The following is a 16,715-nucleotide window of genomic DNA, read 5'->3' on the forward strand; positions in this document are numbered from 1 at the left end:
CTGAGCCCTGAAGAAGCACCAATCAGCTGGAAAACAGCACTGATCCTGGCACTTCTGCTGAGCCCAGAAGAAGCACTGATCAGCTGGAATGTTGCAGCATCTCCAGGGTCTTGTGATTTACATTCAGATGCTTGGCAACTGATTCATATTTATGACGGTCACAGTGTCCCAGGGTCATGTGAAGTGACCAAAACCTGCTGCAACCACCCAGCAGATGGGGGGAGGAGAATAAAAACCAAACACCCCCCTACCCCACCCCCGCTGCCAATCCTCAACAGAAATGCTCACAATGAAAACCTCGGACAGGAGGAAGAGTGCGGCCGGGCGGCCGGGCAGGCGTCTTGCTCGGCTGTGGCTTGGGGGGCCCTTTTTTCAGTGCCGTTGTAACTTCGAACAGCCACTAAGCGAACTGTTGTAAGTTGAGGACTACCTGTACATTATCACTTTTTTCCTTTTGGGGGGGGTCATCAAGTATTTGACACCTTGCTAGGCGACTGGTGGTACTCGGATGTTGCCATATCCTAAAAGTGGCACAATGGGTGAAAAGGTTGAAAAGCCCTGGACTAGAGGACAGGATAGGGTTAGCAAGCTTAATTCTGTGGAACTATTCAGCAAGTTCTGATGTAACTGGACAGCTACTTGTCAGTGATGCTTTAATTCAGATTCCTGAAGTAAGTGGTAGTTTGACCTCTTCCCACTCTACATTTCTATATCTTTCCAGACAGGCATTCTGATCTGAGAGTGAGAAGCACATTATTTCTGGTGGCTCAGCTCCTTTCTAAAAGCTTGTTTCCAGAAACGTACTGGGAGAATTCTGCTCGTGCCTCAGCCTCCATGCCACTAGGTCCTGCAAGGCTCTTATGGTGTTGCTCGTGCATTGATCATCTGCACGAAATGGGTAGGTGAGGCTGCAACATGTTCTCAAACTCAGGGAAGCCTGACCTTAGACCAGTGTTTCTCAACCTTGACAATTTTAAGGCATGTGGACTTCAACTCCGCAATGCTGGCTGTGGAATTCTGGGAGTTGAAGTCCACATGTCTTAAAATTGTCAAGGTTGAGAAACACTGCCTTAGACTATGTTATCAAGTACACTGGAGGGTTGAGAGATGATGATTTGGACAAAATTCAAGGGCCAACCCTGCAGTTTTTTAAAATATGATTTACTTCTTTGCTTAAGTAATATAAGAAAGAGGATTTACCTCTCATTCATGTTGTAGCTATGCACTCCTGCATGAAAGCAATAATCCAATCATGAGAAAACAATACTACAACTAGTGGGTTTTTAGAGGAATGTAAGCCTGTGATTGCAAAACGAACCAGGACCCTTGAAACACCTTAACTGCTCACAAACAGGTAATGGTGCAAATTTTTAGCTCACAATCAATCTTCTCATATTTAGAGTATTACAATTGTATTTAGCATTTTTATCAATGGACAATTGATCAATCTATGGAAGGAGGGATCAATACGGTCAGGATGCCTGCTCTTGAAACATCCTCAAAATCATCACTCAAGTGGGCCAGTAGATTGTCCCAACTGATTTAATAAGCACATCTAACCCTGTTAGTAACCCATGCAAACTTCCCTGAATTTTGATAAGCAATGTTTTGAAAGGTATTCCAAAATATAGATATTGTCCAGAACATATGCTTATTTCTTAAGGCATACTGGAAGAACCGTTTTGAGAATGCCAAGAAGTTAATTACATCTTTTCATATCATTCATTTAACTTTATGGTTGCCAAACCAAAACTGAATACCAGGAAGAGACACAGAGGCAAGAGCTTGCATTTAATTCAGTTATGAGCACAGAAATAGAGCAGATATAGGAACAAGATGGTGTATCAAAGATGCATGCACACTGTATGCAGATCCAGTATATTCATTTGAAAGGTTCACACAGTATATAAATCAGCATGACTTTCCTAGTCTACAATTAACCAGGAAATTTCTATCAACCACCAGCTCCCTCCCTCCCTTCCAACAACTACATTATAAAATGAATAATGACTAAACCTTTAGTCAATAAATTTTCAAATCCCTGGAAAGCATTATATCGTAAGTAAAAATGTTGGCACTCTCATAATTATTCATCAGGATATGTATATTTAATTTAGCTCTATTAAAGGTTACTGTCAAAGAAGCAAAACAGTCACAGAATAAAGTATGAGCAGAATGTTAAAACCATCTCCTTGTATTAAGCTCCAAACTTTGCTTAGGCTGAGATGAATGATTAAAATGTCAGCAGCTTTGAATATTGTTTTGGGATATGTTAAAGAGGCCATGCTGAACTAGACTTCTCCACTTTAATTTGTATAGTTTCTCTTAAAGAAAACTTAATTAAGCACAGTTATAATGACTATGGCATGATTTCATTTCCATGCAAGCCTAATGATTCTGATGCTTCAAGATTCAAAAGGGAAGAAATATTGAAAAAGAGATATGGGGGTATCTAAAATTATGCATAAAAAGGGCTTTTGATGTGCAGTTATATAAGCATTGCTATGCTAATTGAGTAAATGCAAACCACCCAAGTTAGAACAATGAGTTTTCCTACATGTATAAAACATTGGAATCTAAATGTACCAAAGCTCCCAGAGAATGCTCTAAAGTTGTACGCCATTATAAAAATGTGTAAATTACAACCTTTAAAAGTTGCTCTGCAGCAATTACATAAAAACCAGAGGCTTCTCCTGTTGCCATTTATATATGCAAAGGCGGAAGAACTGAGAGAGAAAAGGAATATCCCATTTTTTTCCTCAGGGATACTACACATAGAAAAACTTGAGGGGGGGTTTAAACTTGTAATATAAATACTATTGTGAAGAACATGGTTCTGATATGTGCAAGAGAGACTGCCTACCTCCAATAGTTCTTGCTTGTCCTAAACAGTTGGCACAATGAGCATGCTCCAGGTCCCTTTCATTAAACATTTCATCTTTTGAGATCCAGGAAGGGTGTCTTTTGTCTTCTGGAACAGCATCCCTCCAGAGATTCTTACAGCTCCTATCTCAAGGATGGTCAAGAAGTATTTGAAAAACGTGGCTATTCTCTCAGGTTTTGAATTAGGATACATATTGAGTCCTTAAAGGGTCTTATTTGTTTATGGCGTTGTCTTCTCCAAATGCATTTTTTTTGTTCTTATTGCTTTATTGGTTCACTACTTTTTAACGTTGTAAGCTGCCCAGAGTGTTATGAACTGGGGCAGTCTTGAAATTTAATACACAACTTCAACAACAATAACAATAATTCTTAATTATTCCACTTCTAGTGTGATGGAGGATGTGAGAGTGAATACCAAGCTGAATTACAAACTGGAGAGATCTACATAGTTTATTATATTTTACATGTTAACAAAATGTATTAATATTTTAATTATTTATGTTTTAATTATATATGTACAGATATATTTTTATAACTTTAAGTCGCTCAGGTTACCCTATGGTAAGATGGTCTGCCAATAAATTTTATAATTTTATGAATGAATGAATGAATGAATGAATGTGCAAGTAGTAACCTAAAGTACAAGTAGTCCTGAACTTACAACTGGTTGCTTAGCGAGCATTCAAAATTACGATGATACCTTACAACTCTGGTTCTAAGTTCTGAGAACTGAGCACCCCCATCACATTATGAAAACTTAGATACTGGCCCAAATTTAGTTTGCAGCATCCTGTAATCACATAACCACTATTTACAACATTTTTTGCCCAGAAATCAGCATTTACTTCTGGCAACCCACCCCGCCCATTGCAAAAAATGGATTCACTTAATGACTGCAGCATTCGCTTAATAACCGCCACAAAAAAGTAGTAAAATTGGATCAGTTATGTGGGTGATGGACTTATGACCATCATAACATATGATGGACATTCTGCATTCTATTGTGCTGTGGTGGCACAATGACTAGAATGCAGTATTGCCAGCTAACTCTGCCAGGGATTCGATCCTGATTAGCTAAAGATTGACTTTGCTTCTCTCCTTCTGAGGTCGGTAAAATGAGGACCCAGATTGTTGGGGGCCATATGCTGACTCTGTAAACTGCTTAGAGAAGGCTGTAAAGCACTATGAAGTGGTGTATAAGTCTAAGTGCTATAAATCTAAGTGCTATAAGTCGAGGACTATCTGTAAACACATTGCTCTTATTTGGAGCCTGGGCACAACATGAGCAACTAACTTAAGAACTCTCAAACCCAAAAGTATGTCCCAAATCAGCATCTGTTAAAACTCGGGTTGAGTCATCTGACATGCACTGCTACTGCTGTTCTCATGGAGGCGATCAAACAAAGAGCATGGGGGGTGAGGGGGTGTACGACTTCTAGACAAATTGGGGAAATATAAAATTATATAAAATTAGCATATCAGAGAAAAGCCTAGATTAAAATATTTTCGATGTGCAGAAGGATTTTCATCAATTTTCCCCAAAGGTGGAAGTGCCTTTTACCACCTTAACTAACATATGCCACCCAGACAGAGCATTACCATCTCACAGAAAACAAGACCTGGAGGGACTGTCATACATATTAAGCAGATTTTTGGGTGGGTGCCTCAAAGGTAGGGCATCCTGATCTAGTCCCAAAATTCTACCTATGCTGTTGAATGAGTTCCTTTAATTTATTTTGAACACTTTGGCACAAAATCTGGTACAGTTAATCAGGGTTCTTATGTTTAATTTCAACAAGCCAAAAGTTCCAGTAAGCACAATTAGCTCAATCACTTTGCCAAACGCTGAGCCTCCTGAAACATCTCTTCAACTTGGGCTTTAGAAGAGCAGTCCTGAAGATCTGCGCCAAGGTACGTAAGAGCACATCCCCTTTCTGTGCCTGGAATGGGATGGATAAACTGGTACCCTCAGCCAGCATCATAAGAGAAATAACTGGAACAGAACCAATCTTAAACTACATAGAAAAAGAGCAAATTAAGTGGTCTGCTCACCTGGAGACAATGTCTTGGGATTCTATACCATGCAAGGCATACACAAAAAGAGAAGGCCAAAGAATATGAGGTAGACTCAAAAGAAGATAGAGAGACAATATCAAAGGCACACTATAACAGCATCAAATAACAATGATTGAGGTTGCCAAAAATACAAGAAACAAAACTTTTTATCTCCCTTTTCAGAGGACGAGGAGGAGGAGGAGGAGGAAGAAGAGGAATCTTAGTCCACACATCTTAAAACTGCCATGTTTGAAAACATTGCTCCAGTAAAAACATGCAGGGATGCCCAAAACAAAACATTACTCTCCTTAAAGCAGTTCTAGTTCCAAATGCTACTGGCTGAATAGATAACAAGGAGACCAACAAGTCAGACAGGAGATATTTCCTGAACTTTCCTGTCAGGTCTTATATTTGTTTTTAATTTTTTGTTTTGTTATATGGTGTCCAGAATCATGTTGGATTAGATGGGCAGTTATATAAATAAAAGTGATTTTGCAGTGTATTTGATAATCCTCTTCCAAATAATTGATTGCTGGGTTTTACAGTTGTATATGGGTATTTTGTGCCCTACTTTTTTTTTTATTGAAATGTATCATCTTCATAAACTGCCTTGAGCTCTGTAAGGAAACATGGGTCATCAACTCCCACCCCCAAATTAAAATATGATATTTACCATTTTATGCTACTTAGCATTGGGCTGAAGCATGCCATTAATTTTAATCTAAGAACACAATCCAGCATGCAAAAAAGTTTACAAAATTAGTAAAAGCTGGTTTGGGACTTCTTCTATACTCATGGCCCATGCCCCAAATTAGCCTTTCCCTGGCCTGGACTCTTTCAGCTATATTAGAGCTGCAGCTCCCAGAATGTCTATGCAGCCGCAAGCTCCGGTTGAGAGCAGATTGCCCTTTTAAAGTTTAAAGTTCGGAGGACTAACAGCCGTTAGTCCTCAGATGCAGCCGGCAAAAAAAGGGGATCTTTCTTTGTCTTTGCCGGTCTGAAATAAATAATTTAGAGGGGAGAGGAAGAAGGAGCCCCTTCAAGAAATATCCCCCCCTATCAATTAAATTTCTCCTTTAGGATGGATATCCACCAGGATTAAATTAGGAGTAAAATCCCAGCTAAAGAGATATAAAATGGAGGATCCCCCAATGGAAGACTATACCTGCCTAAGAGCCAAGTTTTCACGTCTGTCCTGGGCGAGATCAAGTCAAAATCTGGGATCTCTATGGTCCAGGACGGGCGTGGCAACTTTGGCTGACTTGATCTGATTGGGCAGGAATACAGTCATAACCCATGGGTGAATCCTCCATCTCCAGTGCTGGGGAATGTCTATAGAGTTGGGTTCCTGGGCATTCTGGAAGCAGCCGCCCTATATCTGGAGGGCACCAGGTTGGAGACAGGCATAGCAATGCTGTAAATCAGGGGTAGTCAACCTTGGCTCTTTTATGACTCGTGGACTTCAACTCCCAGAATTCCTGAGCCAGCTTAGCTGGCTCAGGAATTCTGGGAGTTGAAGTCCACGAGTCATAAAAGAGCCAAGGTTGACTACCCCTGCAGTGTAAACTGTTTAAAGAGAAAACAAAGCTTAGCTCTCTCCTGCTCTGTGCTATTAGGTGAAGTGTTCAATGTGCCCCTTGTGAGTCTTGCTTCCTCAATGATGTCACACGCCCACGTGGGCTCCTTTGCACTGGGGCACTTTCGGCGGAATGTAATCATATGATTACATAATTAACCCAGCTGTCTCATTAAGAAAATCAACTGAAATTCAGGCCATAATTAGTCATACAGCAATTAACATGCTGATGAGCAAAAATGACGACAATCCCTCAGGATGGGGAGGATGCTGGGACCACCCATGTCATTGCCAAAAAAAGAGAGCAATCCTATTCCAGCAGTAAAAAGAGATCTGGGTAAAAACATTTGCTCACTTAATCTAACAGGAGGAAGAAAAGCCCAGCTCAAGACTTAAATAGCAGGCATAGATCATACATTAATAAGACCCCCCCTCTTTCCCAGTTAGGCTGCTGTTCAAAAAGACAGTTAAAACAGGCTGGGGCAATTGGGAGACCAATTCTGAATGCAAAACTCCAGTCCACATTTTACAGCTGAGCCAATAATATTCAAAAGCAAGAATGAGCTGCATACATTTGTGATATATGGGGGGGGGACACAGAGGGAGGTGGCAAAAAGTAGAACCAGTTGTTTGTGTGTGGGGAGAGGGAAAGAGGGAGGGAGGGAAGTCAGTTCCAGAAAAGGAGAAAAGGGGATACCTAAGTACAGCACTCATTGGAACAGTAGAAATAAGCGGGTCTTAGCTGAAAGAGCTGGTTTGTGGCAAGAAGAACCTGTTTCTTCTAAGCCAAATTCTCTAACCCAGTGTTTCTCAACCTTGACAATTTTAAGGCATGTGGACTTCAACTCCCAGAATTCCACAGCCAGCAATGCTGGCTGTGGAATTCTGGGAGTTGAAGTCCACATGCCTTAAAATTGTCAAGGTTGAGAAACACTGCGTCTAACCCTTATCCTCAGTTATCCTGGCCAATCTGCCCAGCACTGCCTCCTCTCATTGCTAATAGCTCTGTAGGTTTTTCTGCAGAGCAGAAATCTTCCTATCATCTGTAACCCAGACCTGGTCATTCCAGGGACTGAATATGAGGACTTCTCCAGACAAAGTGTATGCTGTATTGCCCACAGCCACCTAGGTATTGGTGGATAGTCATATAATTGAGGGCCTTTCTGTTCTAAAGAAGCCCCTGCAGGCAGACAGGTAAGCAAGTCACAGAGAAGGGTTTAAACTTATTCACTGCTTGATGCTCCCATTACTTTATGGGAAATAACAAGCTCTTCTTTTGATGTTGGAAATTGCTCCATCGATATACAGTTGTGCCGCCTCATTTCTGGTTTCTGAGAACATGGCTCAGGTCTACTAACGGGAAGGAGACAGGAATCAATCACAGTGGAAAATGCTTGAGTAAAGCCAGAAAGATCTATAACTATGTACATGGTTCAAACAATTGTTCAGAACTATGTCCTGCTCACCCTCCTCACTGATACGTGTTCGTCTGCCCTGAGTGAGGGAGCAATTGTCAGGGGCAAGATGGAGTTGTAAACCCTGATCACTTCCTTCTCTCTGTCCCTGGGAACTGTTGAAATCTACGTTCGGAGAAACAGACCAAGTGCAGGAGTATCTTATCCCTATTCTTCTAAAATCCAAAAAGTGGGAGGAGAGGAGAGGTAGGTCGGCCAGAGTGATGGAGTAAGCAGCCAAATTTAAGATGCCTTTCTCTTTTCTTTTTTCTGTTTGCTTATAATGGTGCAGCATTCCCAAAACTGCAAGGGAAAACATACTTGATCGTCCTCATTTCAGTACAATAGCCGGAGTACAGCAGATGAGAGCATTCCAAGGCCTTTTCTAGAAGACCCCACCATTTTATTGCCTTGGGCTGAGACGGCATTTTCCCCCCACAGAGGTTTTCCATTGGCTGATTGGATATTTTGGCATTCCAAGCCCACCACATGCTTTCTGAACTCTAGTATGTAGCCTATCTTCCCGTATAGCCAAGGGAGTGAATTGAAAAGTAAAGGACTGGAGTTTGCTCGGCAGAACCAGAAGGCTGTTTAAAATTTGTTTATTTCCTATGGATTTTCATTAAAGCAGAGCTGTTTTTTCTCGGTTTGTTTTAAAAAAAAAACTTCTCTCCGTTTGTACAGAATCCTTGAACGTTCCAGTATCTACACAAAAATTGTGGATCTGCAATTGTATCAATAGGGCAAATAACGTTATGCAAACCCACAACCAACCGAGCTGTATTATTTTCCCCTACCTGCAACACATGCTAGATGCACACGGCTCTAATACAACAAGGCTGGCAATCTCTATTTATCTTGCTAAATTCCAATTTGCCGAATGGTAACTCATTCATCTCCTGGGGGTTGGATGGGGGAGCGGGTGTGTGTCGAATGGTAAAACAAAAGGACTTCATTACGGGCCCCTGTAACACTGACAACAGTCAGACAGACCGTTATGAAACATGAGCAGAACCACACAGGCAATTAATATTTTATACAGCTGGTAATGGCTTCCAAAGGGCTGGCTCTAAAAATAATTCATTCTCTGCGCTTCAAATCCTTTCAGAGAGGTTGTATCTGCTTTTCCAAAACCAGGTCTTCAAGCAAAAGTGCCTCAGCCCCTGCTTTCTTTCGAGAAATCTCTCTCCCACACAAGTTCTAAGAAGGGGTGTAAGGCTGGGGAAGGAATGGGGGGGGGGGAAGAGTATCCTCAAGCAAGTCCTTTCAAATGCACAAATCAGAAGAACTAAGAGGCATAAGGAGGTCTTAAGTGACCCTTTATTCTGCCCTTGGGAATTCTCAACAATATCCATAACTATGGTACACATAGACACACATATATATACACACACATACACACAGAGAAAGAGACAATATGCCAGAGATAAGCAAAGAAATGCATTCCCAGAGATGATGCAGAGCAGAAGGTACAGTTAGACCTGGGACACCAGTTTGTCCCAGTTAGACCTGGGACACCACTGACAATTGTTCTGCTTTATTTTACATAACCATCATGAGGAACAGAGAGGCAGGCATAGAAATTCATAAATACTATCAAAATAAGCTCTCATACATCCTTCCACAAATAAAAATGCATCGCAGACCAAGTAGCGTAATGGCTTCCGAATATTCAAATGCATCCTGATGTAATTGATACATTATTTCCCAGAAAATTAATAAATCCACATTGCCCGGAGGGTCTTTTGTGGAGAAGGGGCGCTTTCACTGCTTGGCAGTGCCAGATTAGAGAGAGAAGATTATCCATGATGGAAGAACTGCCAAATTCAAAGCTCTGCCAGGTTCATGAAGGTGAAGAATCAGAAGATGTTCTGGGCATTCTGTGCTGGCAGGCTTGGAGATTAAATGTTACATAACCCATAACAAGTGCAATGCCAAACTGTAGGTTGGTATAATTTTTCCCTGAATTCCACGGGAAGGTTTCAGATCCTCTACCCTTTTTTGACCTTATCCCCACCAGTCTATTGATAGTGCAGCAACAGTAAAGGTGAAGTGTTATTGTTTTTCCGAGATGTCTTGTCTTTTTTTCCTCATATGTTCAATCAGGTTTGATTCTCAGAGACTGCAGGGTTTTTTGCAACCTTTTTCAGAGCTGGTTTGCCATCTAGGCCTGAGAGAAAGTGACTGGTCCAAAGACACCCAGCTGGCTTTGTGCCTGAGGTGGGACTAACGGTTTATAGCTTGAGGCTTTAACCATTACATCAAACTAGCTCTGTGGCTTGTCTAGGTTGCATCAAATTTTCCAGCTACACGTCTCCTTGACCGTGAAGGAAAAGGAGCATACAAACTACACTAATTCTTCCCAGGGACATCAGAATTGCAGCTCTACATTTTTTTAACATTCTAGAGCAGGGGTCCCAACCCCCCGTCCGTGGACAAGTATTGGAGCCGTGGCATGCCAGCAACTGGTCCGCACAAACAAGCAAAGCCCCATCCTTGAGATGCAGGCAGCACACAAAACCACACACTCTCCGGTCTGTGGAAAAACCTCCCTCCACAGAACTGGTCCCCGGTGCCCCCAAAATTGGGGACCTCTGTTCTAGGTTTGATTTTGTTTTATCTCATCCCTGTATCTGTTCCTTAGGGCTGTTATTACCCCTAAAACAGATCTTTCTGGAGTGGCACCTAGTAAAGAGCACTTATTTTAACAGTGGAAATTTTCTAAAACAGGAATGCTGCTAATCTTTAAATTAGTAAACTCTTTGATTATAAATGTTACCTAAAACTGATAGTTGGTTGTAATGGATGTTCAGAACCATGTCTGCCCAAAACAAAAAGGGAGACCTTGAACTAAACTGAATACATCATCAATATTATCATAGGTTTACAAGCAAATTAAACCAGCTGCTCAATTTCTATATTATTTAGAAATGTGTATTATAACTGAATAGAGGCAACTGAAAATGCAGAATAACAGAATATAGCATAGCTGGAAGGGACCCTGGAGATCTTCTAATCCAACCCTCTGCTCAAGCAGGAAGCCCTATACCATTTCAGATAAATGGTTTCCCAATCTCTTCTTAAAAACCTCCAGTGTTGGAGTACCCCCACAACTTCTGCAGCACAAACCAAATTATAATAGTTTCTATCTATTGTCAAATAAGATATTTTTCAGGGATGTTTTGTCCTCAATAGCCACCTTTTTATCCTTGCAGTGATGGCATTGTCAGAAAATAATAGCTTAAGGGGATAAGGAAGAAAAAAAAATATTAGGAATAATAACAAAAAAAATCAGATTGGGGATGAATAGAAACAGCAAATCAGCTAAAAAAAGCTGAAACTGGAGCTCTGGCCTCGTGACTTACTAAAATTTATCATACAAGTACCTAACAGGACACATGTGGCTTGTTAAGGTGTCCAAAATCTTAAAACCAGAGACCTGGGTAGCCTTATCTGGACCCCTTATTCCTTTTGTCACAATACTTGACAACAACTTGCATTATATTAATTTGTTGCACTACTGGTTTATTTTATGAAATCATGAAATTGATAAGAGTGCCGGATATGAAGTGCTCCCTTACCAGATCAGCAGGGTATTGGGTGAATGTAACAGGGGGGGTCAAGAAATGCTTTCCAGTCCACTGGTTTATGTATTTATTTAAGTATGCCATATTAATGGCTTCTCAGAAGGGGAAAAACTTAAGAGATGTATACAATATTCAGAAATAATCTCCCTTACCTACTACAGGCATAAAATGAATACGCTCAATCAGTCATTAGAATCCATAGAATCTGCCACAAGAATACCAATCAATTTTTACAGCAATGACAATTTGTGGGGTAAGGGGAGAGAGAAATGTTAAACTTTTAAACTGTTGAGAAACGGTGCAATATCATATGCATATTAGAGCCTAACATGACTAAGAAATATAGCCAATTTCCTGTTCCAAGCTGATTTGCCAGTAGGTGAATGGGCTTTTTCCTCCATTTATTAGTACAGGTAGTCCTTGACTTACGACTACAATTTGGGCTGGAGCTTCCATCGCTAAGCTGCTTGGTCATTAAGTGAGTCATCATGTGACCACATCTGATTTTAGACTTTTTTTTTGCCACTGTTGTTAAGCGAATCTGGCTTCCCTCATTGATACTGCTTGTTAGAAGCTGGCTGGAAGATCACAAATGGCAGTCAAATAATCCCAGGGCACTGAAACTGTCGTAAATACATGTGGCCATGGAATATCACAACCAGCCTTAAAGGTGAGTTGGCTGTTAAGCACCCGAAATGTGGTAACATGATGTATGTGTGTGTGCCCCCCCATCCAAACTGGGTTATAAGTAGCTTTTGGGAAGGGTGTCCATCATAACTTTAAGCAAACAGTCATTAAATGATTACCTGTAATTAATATCAATTATGAAGTATTCTCCTTAAAAAGTCACTTCTTTCCATTTTAGCATACCTAGTGTCTGAAAGCATACTTTGCCAGCCAGCCAGCATACCTATATTCTAGCACTGCCAGCTATATGCAAAGCTCAGGCTTTACGTTAGGAAGTCCTTGGTTCAAACCTCAAGCATCTCTAAACTAGACTGGGAAAAGACTTAGTATTTTGCTTTGCTTTACTAATTTACTCTAAGAGATCAAAGAAAGAATCTATTAATTAAAATTACTGGGCTGTAGAAACTGAAAAAGTTTGAGTTCGCTTAAGACAGCTTTTTATTATCCTAATTTTTTTAGAGGTATAGGTCTATAAAACCCAATACACATAAGCCAGATTTTAAGTAGGATGATTACAGCATAGTCTAAGCCTGTTCATATCTGTTGTGCATATATGCCCTAGTCAAATATTTCCCCCTCTATGAAGGCAGGATAGTACACTGGATAAGTACAGGCTACCCCATCCCAATTAGAAGGGTTGGATCCAGACAAATCATGTCTGGCCATCTGCATTTTCAAACATTCTGCATTCAAATTAAATTCTAGCAGCAAAAGGCACCGTAGAATACTCCAAATAGGGTTTCAATGCTTGCATTATAGATTCCTTTTATCTTGATATGGATACAAGTAGAATTTACAAGTAGCAGCTATGCTGAGCGGTCTAAGAACATTCCATACATGAATTATAAGCAGAGAAAGAGAGAAGAGCCTGGAATGTAGAATGCTGGGAATAAAGGCCAAACACCCACAGGAAAACATCTTGCTTTATAATTATAATAAGCCACATCAGGGAATCAAGGCTCATTATTTCAAGATACATTTCCTGATCATGTCAATCGTAAGACTTAAGAACCAACTGGAAGGAGGCATATGAAAGTATGCATTGTTAAATAAACTTTCCAGTGTGTTTTATATCTTCAAAGGCTATGTAGCCATCCATGCTCAAAGCAGATCCTAGAAAAATCTGACCTTGAAAGAACTGAACATGAACAGAAAATCTGGCAGACTTAAAGAATTCAGTTAATAACTCAGCTAGCTAGCATCTCCTGCTTCTCTTTCTCTTTTTTTCTCTTGCATCACAGAGTGTTTCAGGCCAGGCAACAGCTGAGTAGAAATACCTCTTAATCCTGCAGCCAAACACCAGGCAAAGGTGAAAATGTCCAATGGAACTTAAGCCTATAAACATACTTGCTTTTCAGAACAGGACAGTAAGTCAGTGTACCTGGAACATCAATTAATCTCTTGTAGACATTCAAGAATGCCGCTTCTGCTTCTTTGCTTCTTTTGCCTAATGCATCAATCTGGGAAAAAAATAAAAAGAGGAGAATAAATCTTGGATCAGTTCCCACATCATACATAAATACAGTATATGTGACTGAATATATGACTGCATGAACATTAATGGTGCCAATGTTCATTTAAGATAAAAGTGAGGAACTGAGAACTTCACAATAAGTTCAGTTCTTTCCAGTTGGAAGATCTTTCATCTACTTGGTGCAAGCACCCAATTTTAGGATACCAATAAATCTTTCATTGCTGTAGCTGACTCCTGTCATTAAGAGGAGAAAGAAACAAGGGGCAATGATGGGACCAACCAGAAAGAATTGCTGTAGATAAGTTTCTGAAATGCCCAAGTTAAGGCATTTTATTGAGGCTAGAATACTGGAAAGACCTAAAATACCTTGGATTCCCAATTCAACAACCATATGGCTTAACTTATGACATTCATGGCTGAATCTATTTTATATTTCTAAGTATAAATGCAATTAACACCCATTCTTTCCCATTCACATCCATTTTCATCTGTAACAAGGTAATGTACTGTCCTCCAATTGTTTTGGATTCTAACTCCTACAGGGCCCCAGTCAGCAGGTTCTCTCAATAATTTAAGTAGCCCAACAACTCTGATGAGCTACTAGTATCAGACACCTGCCTCCTCCAGCTATCATTTAGTAATAGTTTCAGTTAGTCATCCAGGAACAGTTGCAACAGCAGGGATTATTTCTACCTCCACAAGGAAATCTAGAATTACTGGCCATAGTGAACTTAGATTTGATGAGGTCACCCCAAACAACTGCTAGGAAGTCCTGCACCGGGTAGCCTTCGGGTTTTGGAATGCTACTGTGAAAATCTACAGATCAGAAGTTTCTAACATTGAATTCCTGAGAAAACCTCTGGGGTGCATGTATTTGTATTTCAGTATGGTTTACATCCCTGTAAGACCCTTTTTCTAAAAGATAGTGTAAAGTTAAGTCAAAAAGCTTCATACACACCAATGGTGGAGAGTATCATTATAGACCTCAAATGCTTTAGAAAGAGCTGCTGGGTTGTTGTTGTTGTTTTCCTTCAGACATTGAGAGGCATGCTACCTCTAATTGTTGCCATCACATTTAACAATTATTGGGATTTTTTATCTCCATACATCTGTCCAATCTCTTTTTATACCCACCTAAATTGGATGCTAACACAATATTTTGTGGCAATGATTTCCATAACTTATAGTTTGATGCAGGATGCCTAAACTGCGAACAACTGCTGCTGGGCATTCTATGAAGGACAAAGACAACATCAACATTTAGACTTGAGAACTCAGAAAAGGCTATTTAGACTATTGGATCCAGCCTCCAATGTAATGCACAAATCCAAATTAAAGCATCTTTGACCAAGAGGACATCTAGCCTTCATTTGAGCAGATCAACTTCATTAGGTAATTGATTCCATTGTTGAACTGGTCTCACTGTTAGAAGCTTTTACTTACTTACTTACTTTATTAAATGTGTTCGCCGCACATCTCGCCACAAGGCATTCAACATTCAACTGGAACCTGCCTTCCTCAATTCCTAGTTCAATTCCATTAATTTGTGAAACTACTCTGAAAAATGCTAAATAAAAACCCTTGAAATCATCATTTCACCCGCCTTTTTCAAGCAACACCACTGATACACCAAGCATAAAAGAAGCAACAAGAAGTGTTATTAATGCTGAACACCAAAACAGCGCCGCTGTTACTTTGGAATCAGGTTTGTCTCTCACTCCAGCCATTAACACGTAAGCCTGAGAAGTAATACAGCCTAGCAGCTCCATGATAAACAATCCATGCTGTAACGCATTATATACCACTTACTTACTGGACAGTTACAATATCAGCTGTGCTACAATCAATAAATACACCTTTTTGCTTTTAATGCCAACAGCGAAACCTACATCTCAGACTATTAGGCCACAATGTGCCCTTTATTTATATCAGGATTTAAAAAAAAAAAAGCAGAGAGCACCTTTCTACTGATTCAGCTTTTCTGAATGAATTAGACATGAAACCCAAAGACTGGCACTACTTTTCCAGCATTTTCAGGTTTTTAAGGGCTAGATGAAACCTGACAATTGGGCAACACAACAGGAAATGCTGTTGTCTTTCTTGCAAGACTGATGTCAGAGTCACTTGAGTAAACCAGACCGAAATGACAACTATATGAGCTAATTCTACTTTACTGTAAAGATCTTGCAGGTCTGAAAATAGAATCCTTGTCCTCCCTTTATAGTCTGAGAAACTAGGGGGGGGTCCCTTCTGAGCCTCTTGCTCCACTCACTATTCATTGTCCAGCTGTCACCTATGCTGTCTCTTATCTGACTGTTCCCCTGCCAATGTCTCCTAACCATTCTCCCAAAGTCTTTCTCATGTACAATTACACAATTGAGACTCATTCCCTAAGTCAAAATGGTCATCTAAAAACTGATGTTCTTCCTCAATCTTCAGATTTTGCAATGGTTTTATAAAATGCTGTAATACTGTAAATAAGCATATTCTCAAAAATATTTTATATAACAAATAATTGTTATAATTAGTAGAACACTCTTCGATTTTGGGAGTAATTTATAATGAGAAAATTACAAGCCTTGGGGGTAACCCTTTCAGATTTATTAAATGGAACCTCCTAAATCCATTGAAACTTTGGGGTTTGGTCACAACCCAGTAACTTTCACTACAGGTAGTCCTTGACTTACCACCACAATAGAGGACAAAAGTAATGTTGCTAAGTGAGACATTTATTAAGTGAATTTTGCCTCGTTTTATTATCTTCCCTGCTACAGATGTTAAGTGAATCACTGCAGATGTTAAGTTAGTGCCATGGTTGTTAGATGAATCTGGCTTCTCCAATGACTTTGCTTGTCAGAAGGTCACAAAAGATGATCACACGACCCAGGGACACTGTAACCATCATAAATATGAGTCAGTTGGCCAAGCATCTGAATTTTGATCATGTGACAGTGGGGATGCTGCAATGGTCGTAAGTGTGAAAAAAGGTCACAACTCAT

General features: G+C 40.1%; 1 protein-coding gene across 1 annotated transcript in view; it reads right to left on the reverse strand.

Annotated features, from left to right (window-relative positions):
- The window catches only part of LOC107293122 (protein CASP), a gene marked incomplete at its 3' end in the record, with an annotated part of 250,943 nt that overhangs the window by 49,574 nt on the left and 184,654 nt on the right, over positions 1-16,715 (reverse strand). Inside the window, exon 4 of the mRNA XM_015822256.1 lies at positions 13,624-13,702. Coding sequence (XP_015677742.1) covers positions 13,624-13,702 — 79 coding nt within the window. The remainder of the gene's footprint in view (positions 1-13,623; positions 13,703-16,715) is intronic.

This window comes from Protobothrops mucrosquamatus, unplaced genomic scaffold (assembly GCF_001527695.2).
Source record: "Protobothrops mucrosquamatus isolate PMUCROS unplaced genomic scaffold, P.Mucros_1.0 scaffold1509, whole genome shotgun sequence".
Classification (NCBI taxonomy): Eukaryota; Metazoa; Chordata; class Lepidosauria; order Squamata; family Viperidae; genus Protobothrops; species Protobothrops mucrosquamatus.